This window comes from Amyelois transitella, chromosome 27 (genome assembly GCF_032362555.1).
Source record: "Amyelois transitella isolate CPQ chromosome 27, ilAmyTran1.1, whole genome shotgun sequence".
NCBI classification, from domain to species: Eukaryota; Metazoa; Arthropoda; class Insecta; order Lepidoptera; family Pyralidae; genus Amyelois; species Amyelois transitella.
The window spans coordinates 1,530,476-1,554,130 of record NC_083530.1 but is presented as its reverse complement, the minus strand read 5'-3'; the positions used below and the strand labels follow the sequence as shown (position 1 = coordinate 1,554,130).

The following is a 23,655-nucleotide window of genomic DNA, read 5'->3' as shown; positions in this document are numbered from 1 at the left end:
TGAGGTGGCGGGGTGTATGATACACTTTTTTAATTTCAATTAAAAAAAAATATAAAATAAATATAGGTGCCGTGTGGTTCCCGGCACCATTGCAAAAAAGAATAGGACCACTCCATCTCTTTGCCACGGATGTCGTAAAAGGCGACTAAGGGATAGGCTTATAAACTTGGGATTCCTCTTTTAGGCGATGGGCTAGCAACCTGTCACTATTTGAATCTCAATTCTATCACTAAGCCAAACAGCTGAGCGTAGCCTATCAGTCTTTTCAAGATTGGTGGCTCTGTCTACCCCGCTAGGGATATAGACGTGATCATATGTATGTAAAAAAATATAGCTTTATAAATGTGGTGAAGACGGTATCAACTCGCATACTGCTGCAAGTTATGTACTCATCTTCGAGAGAGACATGAAGTATAATCACGTCTATATCCCTTGCGGGGTAGACAGAGCCAACAGTCTTGAAAATACTGAAAGGTCACGTTCACCTGACTTAAGATAGAATTGAGATTCAAATGGTGATACGCTGCTAGTCCATCGCCTATAAGAAGAATCACAATCATTAAATTTTACCTCGAAAAAAAAATACTGTTCTCGTAAGATCTTAACTAACTAATACAACAATGCGAAAGTTAGTTTGTTTGTTACGTCTTCACGCTTTATCTACTAAACTAATCTTCTTAAAATTTCGCGTGTTTATAATTAAGAGTCTGAATAAGAACATAGCGTTCTCGTGGGTTTTGCGAAAAACCTGAAGTTCTTTCGTAGATGGCGCTAGTTTAGCGCGGGCGAAGCTGCCGGTAAATGATAGATAAACTCTTGATTGCATCAAGATTCGATATTCAAAATTCAAAATGTAACTAAGTTTACTGCCGCTTTCAAGGCGTCATTACAGAAGAAGCGGTAACAAACTGCACTGCAGCATTTTCTTCAACAACGTCAACTTCACAAATATCCAAACTTAGAATAGAATGTGGACGAGAGAAGTACGTTCGTCTAGGCCTTCCCACTCCAACAGTCCCATTAACACTTCCTTGCCCTTACCCATTCCTGATGGTAGAACTGCTCCGGTAGAATGCCAAGAGGCTGATGAGATGATACATACATACATACATATGGTCACGTCTATGTCCCTTGCGGGGTAGACAGAGCCAACAGTCTTGAAAAGACTGAATGACCACGTTCAGCTTTTTGGCTTAATGATGGAATTGAGATTCAAATAGTGACAGGTTGCTAGCCCATCGCATAAAAAAGAATCCCAAGTTTGTAAGCCTATCCCTTAGTCGCCTTTTACGACATCCATGGGAAAGAAATGGAGTGGTCCTATTCTTTTTTTTTGTATTGGTGCCGGGAACCACACGGCACTGATGAGATGATATGGTGTTTATTACTCTGTCATACTAAAATTATTGCTCTTGTAACAATACGAAGGCATAACATTAAAATCCTGTCAGTTAGCCTTACAATATAGAAGTTGTTTGTTTTGACAAAGTAGACAATAATACGACCTTTGTATGTGTGCATTATTAAGTACTAACTAGTGTCTTTATGGAGAACCTATAAAATGTATTTGTTTAGCTTAAGTACCCTTTGTAACGCAAACATCTTTTGTTACAGAGCGAATACATAATGCCAGTGAAGACAGAAATATATGGACTGATATTATTAAAAAGAAATCACGATTGATAACGAACGAAATCCCTATTGAAAAAGGGGCCTAATGTGCTGAAAACATTGATAACAACGGTCTAATAGTTATTAACGTTGTAATAACAGTTGCAGAAACAATTGAACGTGATGAGAACGCATCTGTAAATGTTAGAGAGGAACAGAGCTGCGTTCCAAAAATAAATCGTTCGAAAATAGAAAAAAAATGCGCAGCTCGGAGTCAGTGAGCGAGAGAGGGGCGGCGGGGAAGGACGCCGCTTCGTGGTGGGAGACACCATGGAAAACTATGGCTGACCTAGCCGAAGCAGTAGACGATCTCATATGCAGTTTCGATTATATGGACACAGCCATGGACAACTTAGTGATGTTGGTATTCATATGGATCCTGTTCTCGATAGTCCTCCTCGGAATAGCCAAATGGGCGTACGGCCGCTTCGGGAAGAAGACAGCAGATGTAGAAGCTAAGGCAGCAAAGGCGACCGAGGAGAAGAAACTGTCTCCCGCGAACGAAATAGTTTCAAGCGCTGATAGCGTGTTAGCGACCAGTGCTAAAGTTAAAAGTGGAACGTTTTTGTCTAAACCTCCAAAGCCTAGTGGTTATGTGCCAGCGACACCACCAAACAAGCGACGTTTGGGCCGAATGTCACCCGGCCCTGAGCAGTTGAATTTAAAAAAACACACCAGCATTGTGATACCCACATGCACTGGACCCGATGCGCCGAGCGTGCAGTGGGTAAACGATCTATTGACGTGGTTATATAACGATCTTGTTATTGTTAATGAACTCGTGCAGCGATGGATTGTGTCCATGAACGAATTCTCGAAGAAGTCCGTCGAGGAGGTGAGATTTTTTGATGTTACTACTTACTTTTATAGTTATACTAGCTGCGCCCGCGACTTCGTCCGCGTGAAATAGTTATTTTGGGTAACATTGAAGCCCTCAAGGATGAACAATTTTCCCCGTTCGTTTTTTTCACATTTTCCATTATTGCTTCGCTCCTAATAGTTGCAGCGTGATGTTATATAGCCTAAAGCCTTCCTCGATAAATGGTCTATTCAACACGAAAAGAATTTTTCAATTCGAACCAGTAGTTCCTGAGATTAGCGCGTTCGAACAAACAAACAAACTCTTCAGCTTTATAATATTAGTATAGATTTGATCATACAGGCACAGGTATATTTGGGTAAACAAGGTATTACTTTGGAAAATTTTCAGTTTCTTTAGAACCATCTCAAAAATTCAAAATTGTTGAATTGTTCACATTTTTAAACAACAGCATAACCTACTAGTTTACTATGAAAATATTACTCAAAAATCATGGAGGTAGTAACTTCCAAACTGCTTGTAAGTGAAATAAATACGTATGTCTATCTATATATACGTATTTATTATAGCATATATCTATCTATATATCTTCAGTATAGCATTTTGTTTTGCTGAAATCTCTCATGGCTAGTATCTCAATTGCTTTTTCAGCAATTATCTTCAAAGTTAGGGATCTGCTGAATTCAGAATTTTTTAGAATGTACCATTCATAAGTATTGACTTTATTGTTATTTTGTGGTATATTCAATTCGTTAACCATTTTCCTTTTACCTATACATATGTTTTCAAATATATACCTATAGTCACGTCTATATACTTTGCGGGGTAGACAGAGCCAACAGTCTTGAAAAGACTGAATTGAAAATTTTCACATTTTCCATAATTTTTTCGCTCCTAATAGTCGCAGCGTGATATTATATATCCTAAAACCTTCCTCGATAAATGGTTTATTCCACATAAAAATAATTTTTCAATTCGAACCAGTTCCTGAGATAAGCGCGTTCAAACAAACAAAGAAATAAATCTTCAGCTTCAGCAGAAAATAGGGTTTTACAATATCTTTACTAAACCCTATTATCTCTGTTTGTTTGTATGCGCTAATCTCGTAAAGTTGTGGTCAGATTTTGTTCCTGATTGAAATGTTGGAAAGAGGGTTTTTCGAGGAAGGTTTTTTATATCTATAAATGCTACCCGTGCGAAGCCGGGTCGCGTCGCTAGTATGTAATAAAAAATCCAAAATGAACATCTGATTGAATTATAACATTTAAAAGCATTTCCGGAGGGCAAGAGACGAAATTAACACAATACCGAATCGTGTTCTAATGAAATCACAATACGATTCAAAATTCAATAACAAAATAATTTCCTGCCAACACAAAATTCAGATGCAGTCGTGAAATTAAAAATTTAACGAAAATAAACCTTGTGTACGTGAGAATAAAAAATGGATAGACGTTTATCAGAAGAGAAATATTGATGCAGAGTTTTAGGTCAGACGCGAATCTGGCCCAAGAACATTAGGCGTGTTTTTGTCTAGATATATATTTGTAGGAAGACATTAAAAACTGGCAAAGAGCGTGTCGGGCCACGTGTAGATTCCTATTGCCCATCGAAGTTTAGTCATTCAGTAAGTAGTAGGTACGCAAGGTTTGGTTTTATACATACATACTATATACTCACGTCTGTTGTATGTTTATCTTTATAATAACTCGATATTTTTTGAGATTTCGTGATCAGTGAGAGAGTGAATGAAAGTGAGTGAGTATGTTTTTCGCTTTTTTAAATATTGTTTAAAAACCCAACCTTGCGAATTATGAATGATCATCATTCAATAACACGTAATCATGGTTGACCCTTAACACATTTCAATGTCTCATTTATAGCAGCGTTAAAATTTATTTGATCTCATAACCTCTAGTGATTCAGTTACAATGACGAATGATTGAACATTTTCAATCATTCGCTCGAGGCTTCTATCTCTTAGGAATATCTAAATACATACGTCTTTATCCCATACTAGCTGTGCCCGCGACTTCGTCCGCGTGAAACGGTTATTTTGGGCATCATTGAAGCCCTCAAGGAGGAATAATTTTCCCCGTTTTTTTCACATTTTGCATTATTTCTTCGCTCCTAATAGTTGCAGCGTGATGTTATAAAGCCTAAAGCCGAGTGTTGTGCCGGGTCTAGGTGATGGGCTAACAACCTGTCACTATTTGAATCTCAATTCTATCATAAAGTTACCTTTCGCTTAGGCTTTCGCGGACCTTCAGTCTTTTCAAGACTGTAGGCTTCGTCTACCTCGCAAGGGATAAAACGTGACTAGGTATATGTATGTGTGATAGTGATAACATACAATAACGGATGTGACGTAACTTTGTGTTGCCAACTTATAGAATCCAATTTATCTAACTGACTCGACGCGGCGGAACGGCCGTCAAGCGTGAACCGGGTTCTTTATGAGTAGTCTCGTCACAGCTCGTAAACATGGTTATTTTAAGGTAACTACTTACTTACTTAAAAAAAAAAAATGCTTTGAAAATTCTCAATCTTCCAATTTCGAACACAGAAACGCAAACTCAAGAAGGTAATTTAACACAAAAAAACAATATGAGGTTGGGAAAAAATTCGTTCGCTAACAGAGATGTCGTGCGACACTAAAATGCCAATAAAGTCTAAAGGCATAAATACATACATATAATCACGTCTATATCCATTGCGGGGTGGCCAGAGCCAACAGTCTTGAAAAGACTGAATGGCCACGTTCAGCTGTTTGGCTTAATGATAGAATTGTGATTTAAATAGTGACAGGTCGCTAGCCCATCGCCTAAAAGAAGAATCCATTGCAAGAAAATGGGGTTTACAAACATATACCTTCATTATTTATAAAGAATAATATAATTCCATTGAATTTAAAATATTGATTGAATTTTGAATGAACCGAACAGCCGAACAGTCAAACAGCCGAACGTGGCCTATCAGACTTTTCAAGACCGTTGGCTCTGTTTACCCCGCAAGGGCTATAGACGTGATTATATGTATGTATGTTGTTTGTGTAACACAATATTTATTCTAACGTAACTACATACCTTTTAACAGTGGATTATTGATCATTAAATGTTAGTGATTTTTATTATTGTCGCCAAGACTAGGAAGAACGGCCGTAGTAAATAATTCATAGCTTTTACTTAGTCATTATTGACTGGACCGTTACCAGAACTAACTGACTTTATGACTGACTAATAATATACATACATACATATAATCAGGTCTATATTCCGTGCGGGGTAGATGGAGCCTACAGTCTTGAAAAGACTGATAGGCCGCGTTCAGCTGTTTGGCTTAATGATAGAATTGAGATTCAAATAGTGACAGGTTTCTAGCCCATCGCCTAAAAGAAGAATCCCAAGTTTGACGGCCTCTGTGGCGCAGGGGTAGTCTTGTCAGTCGCTTGTCTGTCACACCGGAAGTCCCGAGTTCGAATCCCGGTCAGGGCATGATGAGAGATTATGTTTGTATGTATATAAATTCAAATTCAAATTCAAAATTTTTATTCATTACTATAGGATACTTCATATCGCTTAATAATTGTCAAAACGTATGGTTTAACAACATTGGTTGACGTCAAATAAATTACTTAAAAATAAGTTTACTGCCGCTTCCAAGGCGTCAGTGCAGAAGAAGCGGTAACAAACTGCACTGCAGCATTTTCTTCTTTACGATTAACGTGACATACACACATACCTAATCAACGATCATTCTTAAATTCTCGCGCTAATGAAATCTAATTTTCAAGACTATCCAACCATGGTATTATGTCATGTCTGACTCAGGCGGTAAATGAGGTGTTCTTATTTTTAGCAAAATTCTGTGTTTTTTTTTTTCAGTCTACACAATATTTGACCTTGTATGTATATTAATGGAATGTGATTATGATTACTTAATATAAGCAATCTTAATCACATGTGCCGTGTGGTTCCCGGTTCACCGATAAACAAAAGAATAAGAACACTCCATAAAAAGCGACTAAGACATAGGTTTATAATTAAATAAATATATACGGGACAAATTACACAGATTGAGTTAGCCTCGAAGCAAGTTCGAAACTTCTTTTACGAGATACTAACTCAGCTATACCTACTATATTTTACAAAAAATACTTATATAGATAAACACCCAAGACCGAGGCCAATCAGAAAAAGTTAATTTCTCATCATGCCCTGGCCGGGATTCGAATCCGGGACCTCCGGTGTCGCAGACAAGCGTACTACCGCTGCGCCACAGAGGCCGTCAGCACATAACGTTATGAGAATGAGTACATACATTACATACATACATATGGTCACATCCATATCCCTTGCGGGGTAGACAGAGCCAACAGTCCTGAAAAGACTGAATGGCCACGCTCAGCTATTTGGCTTAATGATAGAATTGAGATTCAAATAGTGACAGGTTGCTAGCCCATCCCACCTAAAAAATAATCCCAAGTTTGTAAGCCTATCCCTTAGTAGCCTTTTACGACATCCATGGGAAAGAGATGGAGTGGTCCAATTCTTTTTTGTATTGGTGCCAGAAACCACACGGCAAGAATGAGTACCGAACCCCAAAAATGACCTATTTAGTCTATCTTTACGGTCACTGTATGGTGCAGTGCAGTTAAACTTACGTTTTTATTGGGGTGGGGTTCATTGCCCTGAATAACAGAAACGTTATGCAATTTGCATTTGACTTACCACAAAAAAGTGGGTGTTAATTTAGACAAAGGAGAAACTTTATACACACTCATTTTGATGGAGATTTGTATGTATGTTACGACTTTAAACTCAATACCTACTTGTTGAACGTGGCCTATCAGTATTTTAAAGACTGTTGGCTCTGTCTACCCCGCAAGGGATGTAAACGTGACCATATGTATGTATGTATGAAAACACGTTTCAGATAGAATGCTGACCTCCGCTATCAGGGGAGGGAGGGAACAGTAACCTATATTGATTAATGTTGAAACCGGCACAGAATGTGCATATTCCCTTAGTCTCATATTACGATATGCATAGTTCTTTACGATCTTTATTTTTGTCTCTACCAAATTGACCTAAATGTAAAGAACATATTATTATCAAACCATAGAGCCCGCCCGCTCTAGCGTTACAATTGGCTAAGTAAAGTTTTTTAATTTTTAGTTATTTTTTTTTTCGAAAGTTCAACTACAGTTTCACTAAAAAGTAAAAAATGCAATGTCATCTAAAAATAATATCTCTTTTTCAGTGATTACTTGAACTGTTTCATTCACGAAAAAAATCTTTTTGTTTTCTTACCATCATTAAGCCGTATAGCTGAACGTGGCCTGTCAGTGTTTGTGCAACTGTTGGCTGTGTCACTTAAGGACAAATACCTGATTATGTAGAAATAGATTTATTTTCAAAATAGGATACAAAAGGTATCGCTTATAAACGTCAACATAAAATAAGTCTACTACCGCTTCCAAAGCGCATATGTAGAAGAAACCGCGGAACAAACAATCAATTTACAAAAATATGATGAATATCCACGATTTAGATTTAAGATTTATTTTGAACGTTTAAAAAAATATAGTAAAAAAGTATCGTATAATACCGTAAGTAAGTAAGTATGGTATAGTACCGTATAAGTTACGGTTAGAAAAAAGGTTAACTTAGCCAATTCGCGGTAAGATCATAATATTAAATTAGAAAACCAAGAAGCGTGTCTGTGGTCGCATATAACAGACACACATATAACAGAGTCACATTCCACGTGCTCAAGCATACGTTGATAATGTAATGTGATTTTTCAGCTGGCAACACTGATATAGTCTTTTTTTGTAAAAATGAAAACCCACAAATCACAGCTTAACGTGACATTCGAGTATTCTGACTACTGTCTCTGTTTACGCCGTGATAAAAAAGACGTGATACCTTAGTTATCTTATTGACTAAGCCTATAAGGTTATAACCTAGAGTAATATAGCAATGTTTTCGTGTTAAAATTAACAACTTACCAAACAAAATCTTTGATAATTCACAACCGAGACTTTTTTCTATTATCGGCTTTTTTTCTTTTGATTTACAAAATTAAAAAAAAAGTATCAACATGCACATCTAGAATTTTTAATCTGTGACCGTAGTATCCCTTACGCATCTGTGGTACTGTACTGGGAACCGAGTATGAGGAATGAGGTCGTCTTCGTCTCCCGCCCGATTTGAATCTGGAACGCGGATCTTCGTTATCTGTGGCTGATTAAATAGCTTCTTTTTATAGTGTGCTATAAATATAGACATGGTAATGTTTTAGGACGTGTCTGCAACTAATTTAAGAAATGTAAAAGTAAATAAGTTTATTTGTTTGTTACCTCTTCACGTGCTGAAATAATATTCTTAAAATATCACGTAATATAATTAAAAGTCTTGAGAAGGACACAGTAACCTTTCATTCCTGTTCCCGTGAGATTTGCAAAAAACCTGTATTCTTTTGTAGCGTTTGTTTCTTTACCTCCATTTTTTAGGTAGTGTTAATTTCGACACTTTTTGTAGATAGCGTTAAATTCGTTTCTATTTGTAAATAGCGCTAAATTCACGCGAGTGAAGCAGCTGGTAAAAGCTTTTATTCTATAAAATTCTAATTTTCATATTTATATAAAAAATATCCATTACAAAAGAAATTACAAAAAAAAGTTACTTTTTCTTACGGACTCATATCTATGTCCAACTCGGACATGACTTTTTTTAAAGTTTTTTGTTGAGAATACAAATCTTGACCCTGGCCCAGATTTATCTTTAAAACATCTGGCTGTCCCCTTCCGAATGTGAATAACAAAGAAACACACAAAGAATTAAACATAACATACATATAACTACAGGGCCAACTAATTCAATAAGTTTACTTTTTCTAATGTACATAAGTAAATACTTATATAAGAATATCTATTTATCTTCCAAAGAGTGTGTGCAGAAGAAGCGGGCGCAAGCATTTGCATCAACAACTTCAACTAATAGGTACATTCTTTTTATTTATTTAAAACTATATTGCACAAAAAAAATGTACAATGGCTGGCTGGACTTAATGCCGTTTGGCATCCTCTACCAGTCAACCAGCTGACCAAACAGAAAAACTTTGAGTTGGTGGTGCGATAAAGTGCACATGCATACTGAAAAATACATACATTACAAACAAAATACATAAAAACGTACAAGATACATTATAAAAATAAATACATATAAAACAACATATGGTGACGACTATATCCCTTGCGGGGTAGACCAGACCCAACAGTCTTGAAAAGACTGATAGGTCACGTTCAGCTGTTTGGCTTAATGATAGAATTGAGATTCAAATAGTGACAGGTTGCTAGCCCATCGCCTAAAAGAAGAATTCCAAGTTTGTAAGCCTATCCCTTAATACATATACATACATAAATTATTATATATTGTGCTACCCATAATTTTTAGGCAAGTGTAATTTAAAGGTACAAATATATAGTTAGCCTATAACGATTTTATAAAAGAGAAAATATTTGTTATTAATTATAATCATGAAAAAAAATCATTAATTAACTTATAATTATATATTGTACAACCCATAATTTTTAAGTGTATAATTTAAAAGTACAAATATATAGTTAGCCTATAACAATTTTATAAAAGTGATAATATTTGTTTTTAATTATGGATTACATTTTGAAAAAAATAAAAAGCTAACTTAGCGAATGGCGTAATGTCCGGGCTAGGGTGCGCCCATAAAATTATCATTGTGACATTTGACTCGCGATATATTTTATTTTATAGTGATGTCATTCATATTTATAGTTAATTTGAACTTACTAATTAACCAATATTTATATGTAAGTAAATGTAATCTAGACAGATAATTTTGATTAATAAATATGACTAGCTGTGCCCGCGACTTCGTCCGCGTGGAATAGTTATTTTGGGCATCATTGAAGCCCTCAAGGATGAATAATTTTCTCCGTTTTTTTTTTCACATTCTCAATTATTTCTTCGCTCCTAATAGTTGCAGCGTGACGTTATATAGCCTTAAGCCTTCCTCGATAAATGATCTATTCAACACAAAAATAATTTTTCAATTCGAACCAGCAGTTCCTGCGATTAGCGCGTTCAAACAAACAAACAAACTCATCAGCTTTATAATATTAGTATAGATTTATAGTGCCTTTGAGTGATTGGACATGTGGGGCGATTGTATTCTCTCGTCCACATTCTAATCTAAGTTTAATTGATATTGTGAAGTTGACGTTGTTGAAGAAAATGCTGCAGTGCAGTTTGTTACCGCTTCTTCTGCACTGATGCCTTGGAAGCGGCAGTAAACTTAGTTTTAAGTAATTTATTTGACGTCGACCAATGTTGTTAAACCATACGTTTTGACAATTATAAAGCGATATGAAGTATCCTATAACAATGAAAAAAAAAATTTGAATTTTTGAATATTTTTTTTTGGAATTGTGTCCCATCATGGGACTAATGGGCTACTGTAGAAAGAAGAAGAAATAGACACACCTTCGCATTAACAATTTTAGCTTTGAGCGTTGCTTGACTACAGTTTGTCACGCTGTCTCCCTGGTCTATTTATATCCAGAATTCAGAGGTTATTGGCAGACGGCGAAAATACGTGTAACTCAACCATTGATCTATAATGTACATAATGCTGGATTAAATATGTGCCGAGTAATGACGGGTTCTGCCTGGTGGTAAGAAATATGAGGCCTAACGAGGTATAAGCTCAAATGATGCCTCGTATCATCTACAGGTTGACTTTTAATTCAACTGCATAAATTTAACTGTTAAGTGTACTCATCTAAAGGATATTTAAAAACGTTAAAAGAAAAATATCGGTTCATATTTCAGAAAGTACGAAAAAAAAATAAATGTATAAAAATCCACGATCCAAAATACGTAATATCACCCCGGCCGGGCGGCCGGCGAAAAAGCGACGCGATTCAGATGTCAACGACACAATTCATTCAGCTGAGCGATCTCGACAACTCTGTACTTTACTTGATCTTGATACTACAAAAATAATTTATTTTTCAGACATTTATTTCCATGTTTAGTTTTAATTTCTTTTTGTAGTATTGGTCTTTAATAAAGCGTGTGATGTAGTTTTTGAGGGTTTTTAAAATGTGAAAATGATGACGTTTAATTTAAATAAAAATAGGCTCAAACGGCTCAGAAGCATGGGTATAGTCTATGTTTAAATGCAGTTTTAACTGTCACCCTGTAAGTATATCAGGATTTTTTTAAAATTTGACATAATGTACACCACAGAATAGGACCACTCCATCTCGTTCCCATGGACGTCGTAAAAGGCGACTAAGAGATAGGCTTATAAACTTGGGATTCTTCTTTTAGGCGATGGTCTAGCAACCTGTCACTATTTGAATCTCAATTCTATCATCAAGCTAAAAAGCTGAACGTGGCCCATTAGACTTTTGAAGACCGTTGGCTCTGTCTACACCGCAAGGGTATACACGTGGCATTATAAAAAGTTTTATAATTTCGCTGTCCAGTAAAGTCTGATTTTACATGTCAGTGGTACAATTGTGTTCAGTATTCAATCAATGCCGACGCCTGCGCATCTCAATTTTTCTTTCAATCATCCGACCGTTTAATTATTCATACCTGCCTGTCATAGTATTATGTTATTCTTGTAATGAACACCGTCATTTTATGAATTGTTTTTGTCTGGACTAAATCTTTTGCCAAAATAGTTTCATTTTATTTTTCTCTCTCTCTCTGCCTGCGACTTCGTCCGCGTGGAATAGTTATTTTGGGCATCATTGAAGCCCTCAAGGATGAATAATTTTCCCGGTTTTTTTCACATTTTCCATTATTTCTTCGCTGCTAAAAGCAGCATTGCATTGCAGCGTGATGTTATATAGCCTAAAGCCTTCCTCGATGAATGGTCTATTTAAAGCAAAAAGAATTTTTCAATTCGAACCAGTAGTTACTGAGATTAGCGCGTTCAAACAAACAAACAAACAAACTCTTCAGCTTTATAATATTAGCGTAGATATTTCCGTGTCCGATGGCAATTCTGGGTTTGAATCCTTATCATTTTGGCTTTAGTCCTGGTTACATGCTCAGGCCCCGGGGTATTAGTGAAAATTTGATTGATCTCATAACCACTAGTGATTCATTTAAGTACAATGACGAATGATTGAACCTGCCGTGTGGTTCCTGGCACCAATAAAAAAAGAATAGGACCACTCGCGTCTCGTTCCCATGGATGTCGTAAAAAGCGACTAAGGGATAGACTTTTAAACTTCTTTTAGGTGACGGGCTAGCAACCTGTCACTATTTGAATCTTAATTCTATTAAGCCAAGTCTATCTATAAATGTAACCAAGTATATTTATTTTCCTACCTAATTAATTAAACATACATACACACAAATAGTCACGTCTATGTCTCTTGCGGGGTTGACAATGCCAGCTTTTTGACTTGGTGATAGAATTTCAATTCAAATAGTCACAGCTAGCCCATCGCCTAAAAGAAGAATCCCAAGTTTAGAAGCCTACCCTTTAGTCGCCATTTCACCATGTGAAAGAGAAGGATAGGTCCTATTCCGTTTTTATTGGTCCCGAGTCCCGAGAACCACACGGCACTAAGTAATTATACATACATACATACATATGGTCACGTCTATAACCCTTGCGGGGTAGACAGAGCCAACAGTCTTGAAAAGACTGAATGGCCACGTTCAGCTATTTGGCCTACTGATAGAATTGAGATTCAAATAGTGACAGGTTGCTAGCCCATCGCCTAAAAGAGGAATCCCAAGTTTACAAGCCTATTCCTTAGTCGCCTTTTACGACATCCATGTGAAAGAGAAGGATAGGTCCTATTCCTTTTTTATTGGTCACGAGAACCACACGGCACTTAGTAATATATTTCTAGGAAAACACGTTTCGGCTAGAATGTTGATCGATCGCTTCTAGGCGCCAGTCAGACTAAAAGTTTATGCCAACTTACGTATTCAAAGAGGAATTAATTATCCTACTACTATTATAAAGGCGAAAGTTTGTATGGATGTATGGATGTTTGTTACTCTTTCACGCAAAAACTACTGAACCGATTACCATGAAATTTGGTATGTAGGTAGCTGAAGACCCAGAATAACACATAGGCTACTTTTTATCCCAGAGTTCCCGCGGGATTGATAGGGTTTCCATGCGGACGAAGTCGCGGGCGGCCTCTAGTCTGTAGATAAAAGTCTGACATGGGTTAGTGATTTCCTCCTGGCTTTAGTCCCGGTTGCATCCTCAGCACCGAGATGAGCCCGGGGTATGCCTTTGACCATGGATCCTGGATTGGGTGGGTCAGGTTTTTGCATGAACGACTTACATCAGACCTCCGCAACCTTTGCAGGTGAACCAAACCGTATTGGATCCATGGTTACACATCCAGTTGCCTGAATGTGCTGAATGGCATTTAAAATATATAAATTTATATATATTTTTTGTATAATATTATAATCATAAATTTGCATGCCTATTTTTAGGTTAAGAGTGAGAAACATAAATGTATTTTGACCTGTAATACCACTTTTAACGCAAATAAACTTACTTACTATTTTCGAAGTAATGTACATTAGTTTGAATACTAACCAATGGTCTTACGGCGAGGGAAAACATCGTGAGGATATCTGCACATTCAGGCAACTGGATGCGTTACCATGATCCACTAAAATGGTTTAGGAGGTCAAATGGGAGTCGCTTCGTGTGAAAACCTGATTGATCCAATACAACACAATTAAATAAACATACATACATAACATCACGCCTCTTTCCCGGGGGGGTAAGCAGAGACTACATCTTTACACTTGCCACGATCTCTGCACACTTCCTTCGCTTCATCCACGTTCATAACACTCTTCATGCAAGCTCGGCGGTTTCGGGTACTTTTGACCTGACCCTTTACCAGGACGTCCTTAATTTGATCAAGATACGTTCGTCTAGGTCTTCCCACAATTAAATAAATTGGAGTTCTATGCTTCGATTTCAATAATCAAAAGCTGCCAAGATTATTTTATTTAATTTTTATACATAGGTACATAAATAAAATCACGCCTTTTTCCCGGAGGGGTAAGCAGAGACTACATCTTTACACTTGCCACGATCTCTGCGTAATTCTTTCGCTTCATCCACATTCATAACTCTCTTCATGCAAGCTCGGCGGTTTTGGGTACTCTTGATATACTCTATTATTTTTATATTGTAATTTATTCGACTATATCCTTGTAACTGTGTAAATTTCTATGCAATAAATATATTACAAACAAACAAACAAACAGAAAATCAACAAAAATGCTTAGCATTCTTCTTGTAAGAGATGTGTAAGAAACCTGTCATTACTTAAAACTCTATCATTAAGCCTTAACATTTTAACCTTTCAGTCTGTTCCAAACCATCAAATTCAACTAATCTATACTAATATTATAAAGCTGAAGAGTTTGTTTGTTTGAACGCGCTAATCTCAGGAACTACTGGTTCGAATTGAAAAAATATTTTTGCGTTGAATAGCACGGCACATTGGAATCGCTCAATCTGAAGTGATTAAACTAGTTACTAATAATTATCTTTACTAATATTACCTATAAAGCTGAAAGGTTTGTTGGTTTGTTTTTTGAACGCGCTAATCTCAATAACTACTAGTTCGAATTTGAAAATTCTTTTTGCGTTGAATAGACCATTTATCGAGGAAGGCTTTAGGCTATATAACATCACGCTGCAACTATAAGGAGCAAAGAAATATTAATGGAATATGTGAAAAAAAACGGGGAAATTTATTCATCCTTGAGGGCTTCAAAGATGCCAAAAATAACTATTCCACGTGGACGAAGTCGCGGGCACAGCTAGTATTATGTTCACCTTTGAAACAAACAATGCATTACTGAAGGCTAACTAAGAATTGCCGTGTGGTTCCAGCAAGGCATTGGCGTCGAGCTGGTGCGTGCCTTGGACAGCCACCCGCCGAGTGTCACCAACGTCTTCTGCGAATGTGATTCCAAGGATGATGTGGTAAGTTCTATCATTCATTCGTTCATATAGTCACGTCAAGGGATAGACGGAGCCAACAGTCTTGAAGAGGCTGATAGGCCACGTTCAGCTGTTTGGCTTTATAATAGAATTGAGATTCAAATAGTGATAGGTTGCTAGCCCATCGCTTAATTAATCCCAAGTTTATAAGCCTGTCCCTTAGTCGCCTCTTACGACATACATGGGAAATTGAATGTTTAAAACTTTTCCCAGATTAATTAGTTTTTGTGCTAAACAAAAACATCGTGCCAGAACAACCGGATTTAACCATGATTCAATATGGAGGTAAGTTACCCTGGCGAAGGTCATAAGCCTATTTTCCACTCTTGGCTTGATAAAGTGCCGTGTGGTTCCCGGCACCAATACAAAAAGAATAGGACCACTCAAGGACAAGGGATAGGCTTATAAACTTGGGATTCGTCTTTTAGGCGACGGGCTAGCAACCTGTCACTATTTGAATCTCAATTCTATCATTAACCTTTAAGTACCGACGTGCGGTCTCAGAGGCCCCGGCAGGTATTAAACTTGCTAGTTTACCTCTTTCCCCGCACAACACCGATCCCTGCTCTTTAGTAGCTGCATGGTGAGTGTCCACGTTGACATCAAAACAGGAAGGGTTGTCGTCGCGCGCGTATTTGGTGAGTTATTAGGCTTTGAAATTCCGACGCGGCCTCTCAGGCCTCACGTCGGTACTTACGTGAGTTTTTTGTTTAATTTTTTGTTAAAGTTAACTGTTATTTTCACTGATATTATGAACTATGGCTACACCAGGGACTTCTGGCAGTAAACGAAATAGTTGTGTGACAGATTTATAGAATTAAAAGAGATATTTTTTGGGGGATTGCCAGTCATTTTTGATTATATACATGCAAAGAACCCCGCATAATACGGACTAAAACTGATGTGCTTGTGTGATGCGCAAAATGGTTATTTCTATAATTGTTATGTGTATTGTGGGAAAATTCATATGGAGAAACACTAACTGATGAAGAAAGAAAGCTTTTAGTTCCTACGCAGGCGGTAATCTGTTTGAGTAAACCATTACATTGCACTTACAAAAAATATAATGTGTGACAATTGGTTCACGTCAATCCAATTAATCCAAAAAAAGGGAAAGCTGTCATTTTAGCTTCATCAATGCATCATAATGAAGGGACAAACACCGACTCAGGAAAACCTGAAATAATACATTTTTGTAATTCTACAAAAAGTGCTGTAGATGAAATAGAAAAGAAATGCTCTGTATATACTTGCAGCCGCCGTTCAATACGCTGGCCTATGACAATTTTTTACCGAATTGTGGTTATTAGTCAAAACACGAAAGACTTGTCTGCCAACCTAAACCCCAAAGAAAGTCGATCTGTGGATGCTATTTGTGCAGAAAATACGTTTGTTTGCAGTGCGCGAGAAAAGTGTGCCCTGACTGTGCTTAAAATTAATGTGTAGTTGGACTGTGGACAGTTTTTTTTTCAGAAGGTTTATGTTCCTACAATATTTTTTTTCTTAGAGCTTTATAAGTCGTTAGTAAAAAGTAGTATTTTTTTTATTTTAATAGGAGTACCGATTTGTAGTTTTATGAATTTTTATGTCTAACAACCTATTTTTTTGCCAAAATTCATGCCAAGTATTATTTTAGTGTTTTTTCTTTCAATTATAAATAAAGTATTATCTTTCTTTACTTGTATTTTCTTTAAACCCTTAATTTTTCATCATAATGCAAGGACAAATATTTAACTCATACATTTCTTTTAAAAATCAATATAATATGCGCGGCCTCTCAGGCCTCACATCGGTACTAACGTTACAAAAAATGCACGTCGGTACTTAAAGGTTAAGCCAAATAGCTGAACGTGGCCATTCAGTCTTCAAGACTGTTGGCTCTGTCTTTGTTTGTATGGCTTGATAAAGACGTCAAACGTTTATCTGTGTTAAAATACTTTTAGTTTGATTAAAGAAAAAAATAAAAAACGATACGAGTTATAGGGGACACCCGGATTTGAACCGGGGACCTATCGATCTGCAGTCGATTGCTCTGCCACTGAGCTATATCCCCTTCTGGTGGAAGGGTTAAAATTAACATTTTACCTCCAACTCACATGACTCATGTCATGCATGACCTTTTCATATGTCAAATGATTTGACATAAAATCACCCCTATTTCCCGGAGGGATAGGCAGAGACTACATCTATCCACTTGCCATGATCTCTGCATATTTCATCCACATTCATGACTTTCTTTATGCAAGCTCGTTGTTTTCTGTACTGCACTTGTCTGCGACACCGGAGGTCCCGGGTTCGAATCCCGGCCAGGGCATTATGAGAAACAAACAGTTTCTGATTGGCCTGTTTCTTGAATGTTTATCTATATAAGTATTTATTATAAAATATAGTATCGTTGTGTTAGTATCTCGTAACACAAAATATCGAACTTACTTCGAGACTAACTCAATCTGTGTATTTTACCCGTATATCTTATTATCTTATACATATATAAAATTCTAGTGTCACAATGTTCATTCCCGTACTCCTCCGAAACGGCTTGACCGACCCTCATGAAATTTTGTGAGCATATCGAGTAGGTCTGAGAATACCCAACATCTATTATTCATACCCCTTAATGAAAAGTTTTGTCCATCCTTAAAAATTTTTTTTAACTAGAAATTACTTAAAGAAATATTTATTATGCAAAACAACGTTTGCCGTGACAGTTAGTATTTCTATTAATAATTTTTCAGACGGTCACATGTGACTGCGAGGCGACTCCAGCCTTCCAGCTGAAAGCCTTCAGCCAGCGAGGAGAGAAGGTGGAAGTCTCTCATTACAGGGTTAATGTGAACAGGTGGGTTTAAGTCTTCTATTCTTGTGCCGTGTGGTTCCCGGCACCAATGCTAAAAAGAATAGGACCACTCCATCTTTTTCCATGGATGTCATAAATGGGTGTCACCTTTGCAACCTTTGCAGGAGAATCTTACCCATATTTAGTCATTGTAAAAGCTTCACTAAATGAATACACATACATATAGTCACGTCTATATCCCTTGCGGACTCCATCTCTTTCCCATGGATGTCGTAAAAGGCGACTAAGGGATAGGGTTACAAACTTGGGATTCTTTTTTTAGGCGATGCGCTAGCTACCTGTCACTATTTGAATCTCAATTCTATCATTAAACCAAATAGCTGAGCGTGGCCTATCTGTCTTTTCAAGACTGTTGGCTCTGTCTACCCCACAAGGGATATATGTACACGTGACCATATGTATGTATGTATGTAGTAAATATTACTCTGCTTTAAGGGCTAATCAATAATTTCTTTTAGTTTTAAATTAATTAGTTTGTAAGTATATTTTTTCTTTCTTTTTATAAGTAGTTTTAGATTTAGTTTTTATTATAATATTTATAATTTCATTTCCGTTTTTATTTTTATTTTTTGTACAGATTCCGTGCCCGTCTCAACGTCGTATGCATTACGGACAAATTGACAGGTGAGGTCAAATGCGACGGTTGGCCTGAGGTCAAAGTGGCCTTAGCTCCTGTGGGACCTCTGAGGCCGAATGCGACCGAGAGTAACCTCCAGGCTGCTGTCAGGTAATTGACATTACATACATACATACATATGGTCACGTCTATATCCCTTGTGGGGTAGACAGAGCCAACAGTCTTGAAAAGACTGATCGGCCACGTTCAGCTATTTGGCTTAATAATAGAATTGAGATCCAAATAGTGACAGGTTGCTAGCCCATCGCCAAAAAAAAAGAATCCCAAGTTTGTAAGCCTATCCCTTAGTCGCCTTTTACGACATCCATGGGAAAGAGATGGAGTGGTCCTATTCTTTTTTGTATCGGTGCCGGAACTAATTAACATTACACGTCTTTATTACGGGTTAGAGATGACAGTCTCGGAAATAGTGATAGGATAAGTGCAGTTGTACGGCTTGATGATGGTATCGAGATTCAAATTGTGACAGGTTGCTAGATAATTTATGAATTCTTATAAACACGTCTGTATCCTTTGCGGGGTAGACCGAGCTGAAAGTCTCGAAAATACTGATAGGTTAAGTTCAGTTGTACGGCTTGATTATGTAATTGAGATTCAAATTGTGATAGGTTGCTAGCTAATTTATTGATTCTTATAAACACGTCTGTATCCCTTGCGGGGTAGACCGAGCTGACTGTCTCGAAAATACTGATAGGATAAGTTCAGTATTGACATTCAAATTGTGACAGGTTGCTAGATAATTTATTAATTCTCATAAACACGTCTGTATCCCTCTCTTGCGGGGTAGACAGAGCCAGCGGTTTTGAAAGACGTTCCACGTTCAGCTATTAGGCTTAATGATAGAATTTAGATTATACGAATTATAAGAAAAAATCTTAATGAATAAAAACTAAAATTAAATTTTACCAATTGTACAGTCCCTGCATAGCATCAACTTGCGGGAGTGTGCCCAGAAGGCTGGCAGCATTGCCGTTTTGCATGGATTAGATATTATAAATGAGTTTATTTGTTTGTTGTTGTGTATGCTGGCTCTGTCTACCCCAAATGGGACTTAGACGTAATCACATGTATGGATGGAATTCTATGATCTTCTATACTTATAATAAATCTGTAGAGAGGTCAATTCTGTACATGGAATATATTTTCAAAATAACTATCAGGGGGTGATTAGTGATCGATACTGATGCCAAAAATGCAATCAGTAAAATTTTTGTCTGTCTGTCTGTCTGTCTGTCTGTCTGTCTGTCTGTATGTTCTTTATAGAAACAAAAACTACTTGACAGATTTTAACGAAACTTGGTACAGTTATTCTTCATACTCCTGAGCAGGTTATAGTATACTTTTCATTACGCTACAATCACTAGGAGCAGAGCAGTGAAAGGAAATGTTGGGAAAACGGGAGAAGTTACTTGATTTATTAAGCTTCCGTCGCGTGTGCAGCCTTAATGGTTAAAGATACAGCGAAACCATGTATAATGGAAATATTCTACATAAAATTTAAAAAAAAAATATCCCAAGACAGCATAAGTATATTTTATGGTTGACTCACAATAACACGTGTAATTCCTAATAGCTTAGTAGTTCGGAGATTTCTGATTATATTTCTTTACTCTAATGTTTATAATACCAATAAAACTCGCACTCATTCGTAATTCTTAAAAATTAATATAAGTACCTATTCAATAAAAAAAGAATCATCGAAATCGGTATAGAAATACCAAACTTATACATGAAATAAAATACCCTAACAAGCCATCGCGCGTAAATACTGAATCATGCTTTAAGGATTATTTTTGCGCAACGGTCGCCGCGCTCGACGCGGCTAGCGGCGGCAGGGTACAAAAGGGGCAGGAGGTGAGCGCAAGCTTCATGACCAAGGCAGCCAGGGGGAGACCTCACGCAGTTCTCTCCTCCAGCCTCCCCCTGAGGACGAAAATCGGGATCTACCAAACGTACGTCAGATCCCGCCTCACGTACGCGGCCCCGGCGTGGTACGCATTCTGCTCTAAGACCAACAGGAGAAGACTCAGCGCCCAAGGGAACCAAAGTCTCAGAGCAGTCATCGGAGCCCCGCGCTACGTGAGGAACTCGACGATCCTCAGGGACCTGAAGTGGGAGAACTAGATATTCGAGAGGGCGGACGCGTCATCACACAGCCACCTGCGCGGCATCTCCCGCTCCACGCCCGCCCTCCGCGCCGTCGGGTGAAACTCTCCCCACGCTGCCTTGCGGCAGACGTCGTCGACCAGTGACGACGCCGCCGCCGATGGGAACTCCCAGTGTATGAAGACGTGAAGACCCAGGCCATCACGGCCGCCCCATCGACCTGCCTACAGTCGTAGGCAGCGATGTTGCCATTGAAGAGGGCCAAAAGCCCTGACCAATCTACTTCGACTCCCCTCAGGGAGTATGGGAAGACCCGAAGACGGCAAGATGGTATTGCACAGGCGTTTCAACTTTATTTTCATTTTTTCTTTTGTAAGTTGTAGGTACATATTTCTGGGTATAATTCTATTAGAATATTTTTTTTAGTTTAAATAGGCACTTAGATTTATCTATACTAATATTATAAAACTGAAGAGTTTGTTTGTTTGTTTGAATGTGCTATTCTCAAGAACTACGGGTTCGATTTGAAAGATTATTTTTGTGTTGAATAGACCATTTATCGAGGAAGGCTTTAGGCTATAACGTCTAGCTGCAACTATTAGGAGCGAAGAAATAATGGAAAATGTGAAAAAAATCGGGGAAGGAGCATCCTTGAGTGCTTCAATGATGCCCAAAATAACTATTCCACGTGGACGAAGTCGCAGGCACAGCTAGTATTCAATATTCGTATTGAAATCATTAATTTTATATTCATTCATATTTTTAATGTAGACAATATGCATTCGTCCACGATTTAGATTTTAGAGATCAATATTTTTGAATTGACGCCCAGTGAAAATGCTGCAGTGTAGTTTCCGCCGCTTCTTCTACACATGCGCTTCGGAAGCGGTTGTAGATAAAATTATATTTAAGTGTTGTGACGTCAATAAGTGATACATTGTATCCAATTTTGAAAAATAAATCTATTCTATTCTATGAATTATCGGTTTTAATTTGAATATCTAATGTAAGCGTAAAATCTATAGTAATATTATACAGCTGAGAAGTTTGTTTGTTTGAACGCGCTAATCTTAGTAACTACTGGTTAGAATTGACTTTTTGCGTTGAATAGACCATTTATCGAGGAAGGCCATTTCTTTAGGCTATATAACATCACGCTGCAACTATAAGGAGCAAAAAAATAATGGAAATAGTAAAAAAAACGGGGAAAATCATCCGTGGCGACTTCAATAATGCCCAAATAACTATTCCACGCGGACGAAGTCGCGGGCACACCTAGTTCATAATCAGAGATCGCAATAGGTAGATTGATTTTATGTACTTGCATCATGAATTACCATAGAAAGCATAACATGGATAAGACTCTTTTCCGGGATTCCATTTCAGTACTTACACTTACAGTAAACTACATTGTCCGCGGGTAACATAAAACTACAATTTACGTGAACGAAATCGGGGGAAAATAGCTACCACTAATATATTCTTCATCCCACTTGTAAAAATTCCGGAAAAAATCTTAATAATTCACAAATCCCGCAATCCCGGACGGAGGCATGTCCATATTAATATATACGTTTCAGTTCATTGACCCCAATTCAATCTACCTACTCCGATCTCTGTTTATAATAAACTAGCGACCCGCCCCGGCCTCGCACGGGTGCAAAATTATAAATGTTATTATACATAAAAACCTTCCTCTTGAATCACCCTACCTGTTACAAAAAACCGCATCAAAATCCGTTGCGTAATTTTAAAGATTTAAGCATACAGACAAACAGACTAAAGTAGCGACTTTGTTTTATACTATGTAGTGATACGTTGGGATTTTTTTTTTCCAGTGATATAGTAGTTAGCGCGCTACGGAACACGCGTTTGGAGTTCAACCTCTCCCAGTACCCCACGTGTCCGAGGTTGAGGAGACATTTCGAGACCCCAGGGCCCAGACTGCCCCTGCATTATGACTCTATGGTAAACATACATACATATTCTACATACTCTATGGTAAATATATATACATTATCTGTATCAAATAGCAGTGGTGCTGTGCCGTGTGGTTCCCGGCACCAATACAAACAAGAATAGGACCACTTCATTTCTTTTCCATGGATGTCGTAAAAGGCGACTAAGGGATAGGTTCACAAACTTGGGATTCTTAAAGGGACGGAGGTCTCTCTTGGGAGGCTTAAAATAACAATCCCAAGTTTATAAGCCTGTCCCTTAGTCGATTTCTACGACATCGATGGGATGGAAATGGAGTAGTCCTATTATGTTTTCTATTGGTGCCGGAAACCACACACAACAAAAATAAATAAAACGAATCTCAAGTTTTTAGCCTATCCTTTAGTCGCCTTTTACGACATTGCATGGGAATGATATGGAGTGGTTCTATTGTAAAGTGTCGGAAACCACACGGCACATGTTCTCTATACTACCGTATATAAAATGTGTATATATATGTTCACATATTATGCAGAGGCGACATATATAAATACATTTATA

The 23,655-nt window shown here is 37.5% G+C and overlaps 1 protein-coding gene and 1 non-coding gene across 2 annotated transcripts in view; one reads left to right on the top strand and one right to left on the bottom strand.

Moving 5' to 3' along the window:
• LOC106142156 (uncharacterized) overlaps positions 1 to 23,655 on the top strand; it is a 50,894-nt gene that overhangs the window by 7,369 nt on the left and 19,870 nt on the right. Inside the window, exons 2-6 of the mRNA XM_060952027.1 lie at positions 1,615 to 2,506; positions 15,446 to 15,538; positions 18,292 to 18,395; positions 18,991 to 19,140; positions 22,995 to 23,124. Coding sequence (XP_060808010.1) covers positions 1,871 to 2,506; positions 15,446 to 15,538; positions 18,292 to 18,395; positions 18,991 to 19,140; positions 22,995 to 23,124 — 1,113 coding nt within the window. The 5' untranslated portion in view covers positions 1,615 to 1,870. The remainder of the gene's footprint in view (positions 1 to 1,614; positions 2,507 to 15,445; positions 15,539 to 18,291; positions 18,396 to 18,990; positions 19,141 to 22,994; positions 23,125 to 23,655) is intronic.
• Trnac-gca (transfer RNA cysteine (anticodon GCA)) lies at positions 17,538 to 17,609 on the bottom strand. Its single transcript has one exon. It is a non-coding gene; the product is annotated as a tRNA-Cys (tRNA).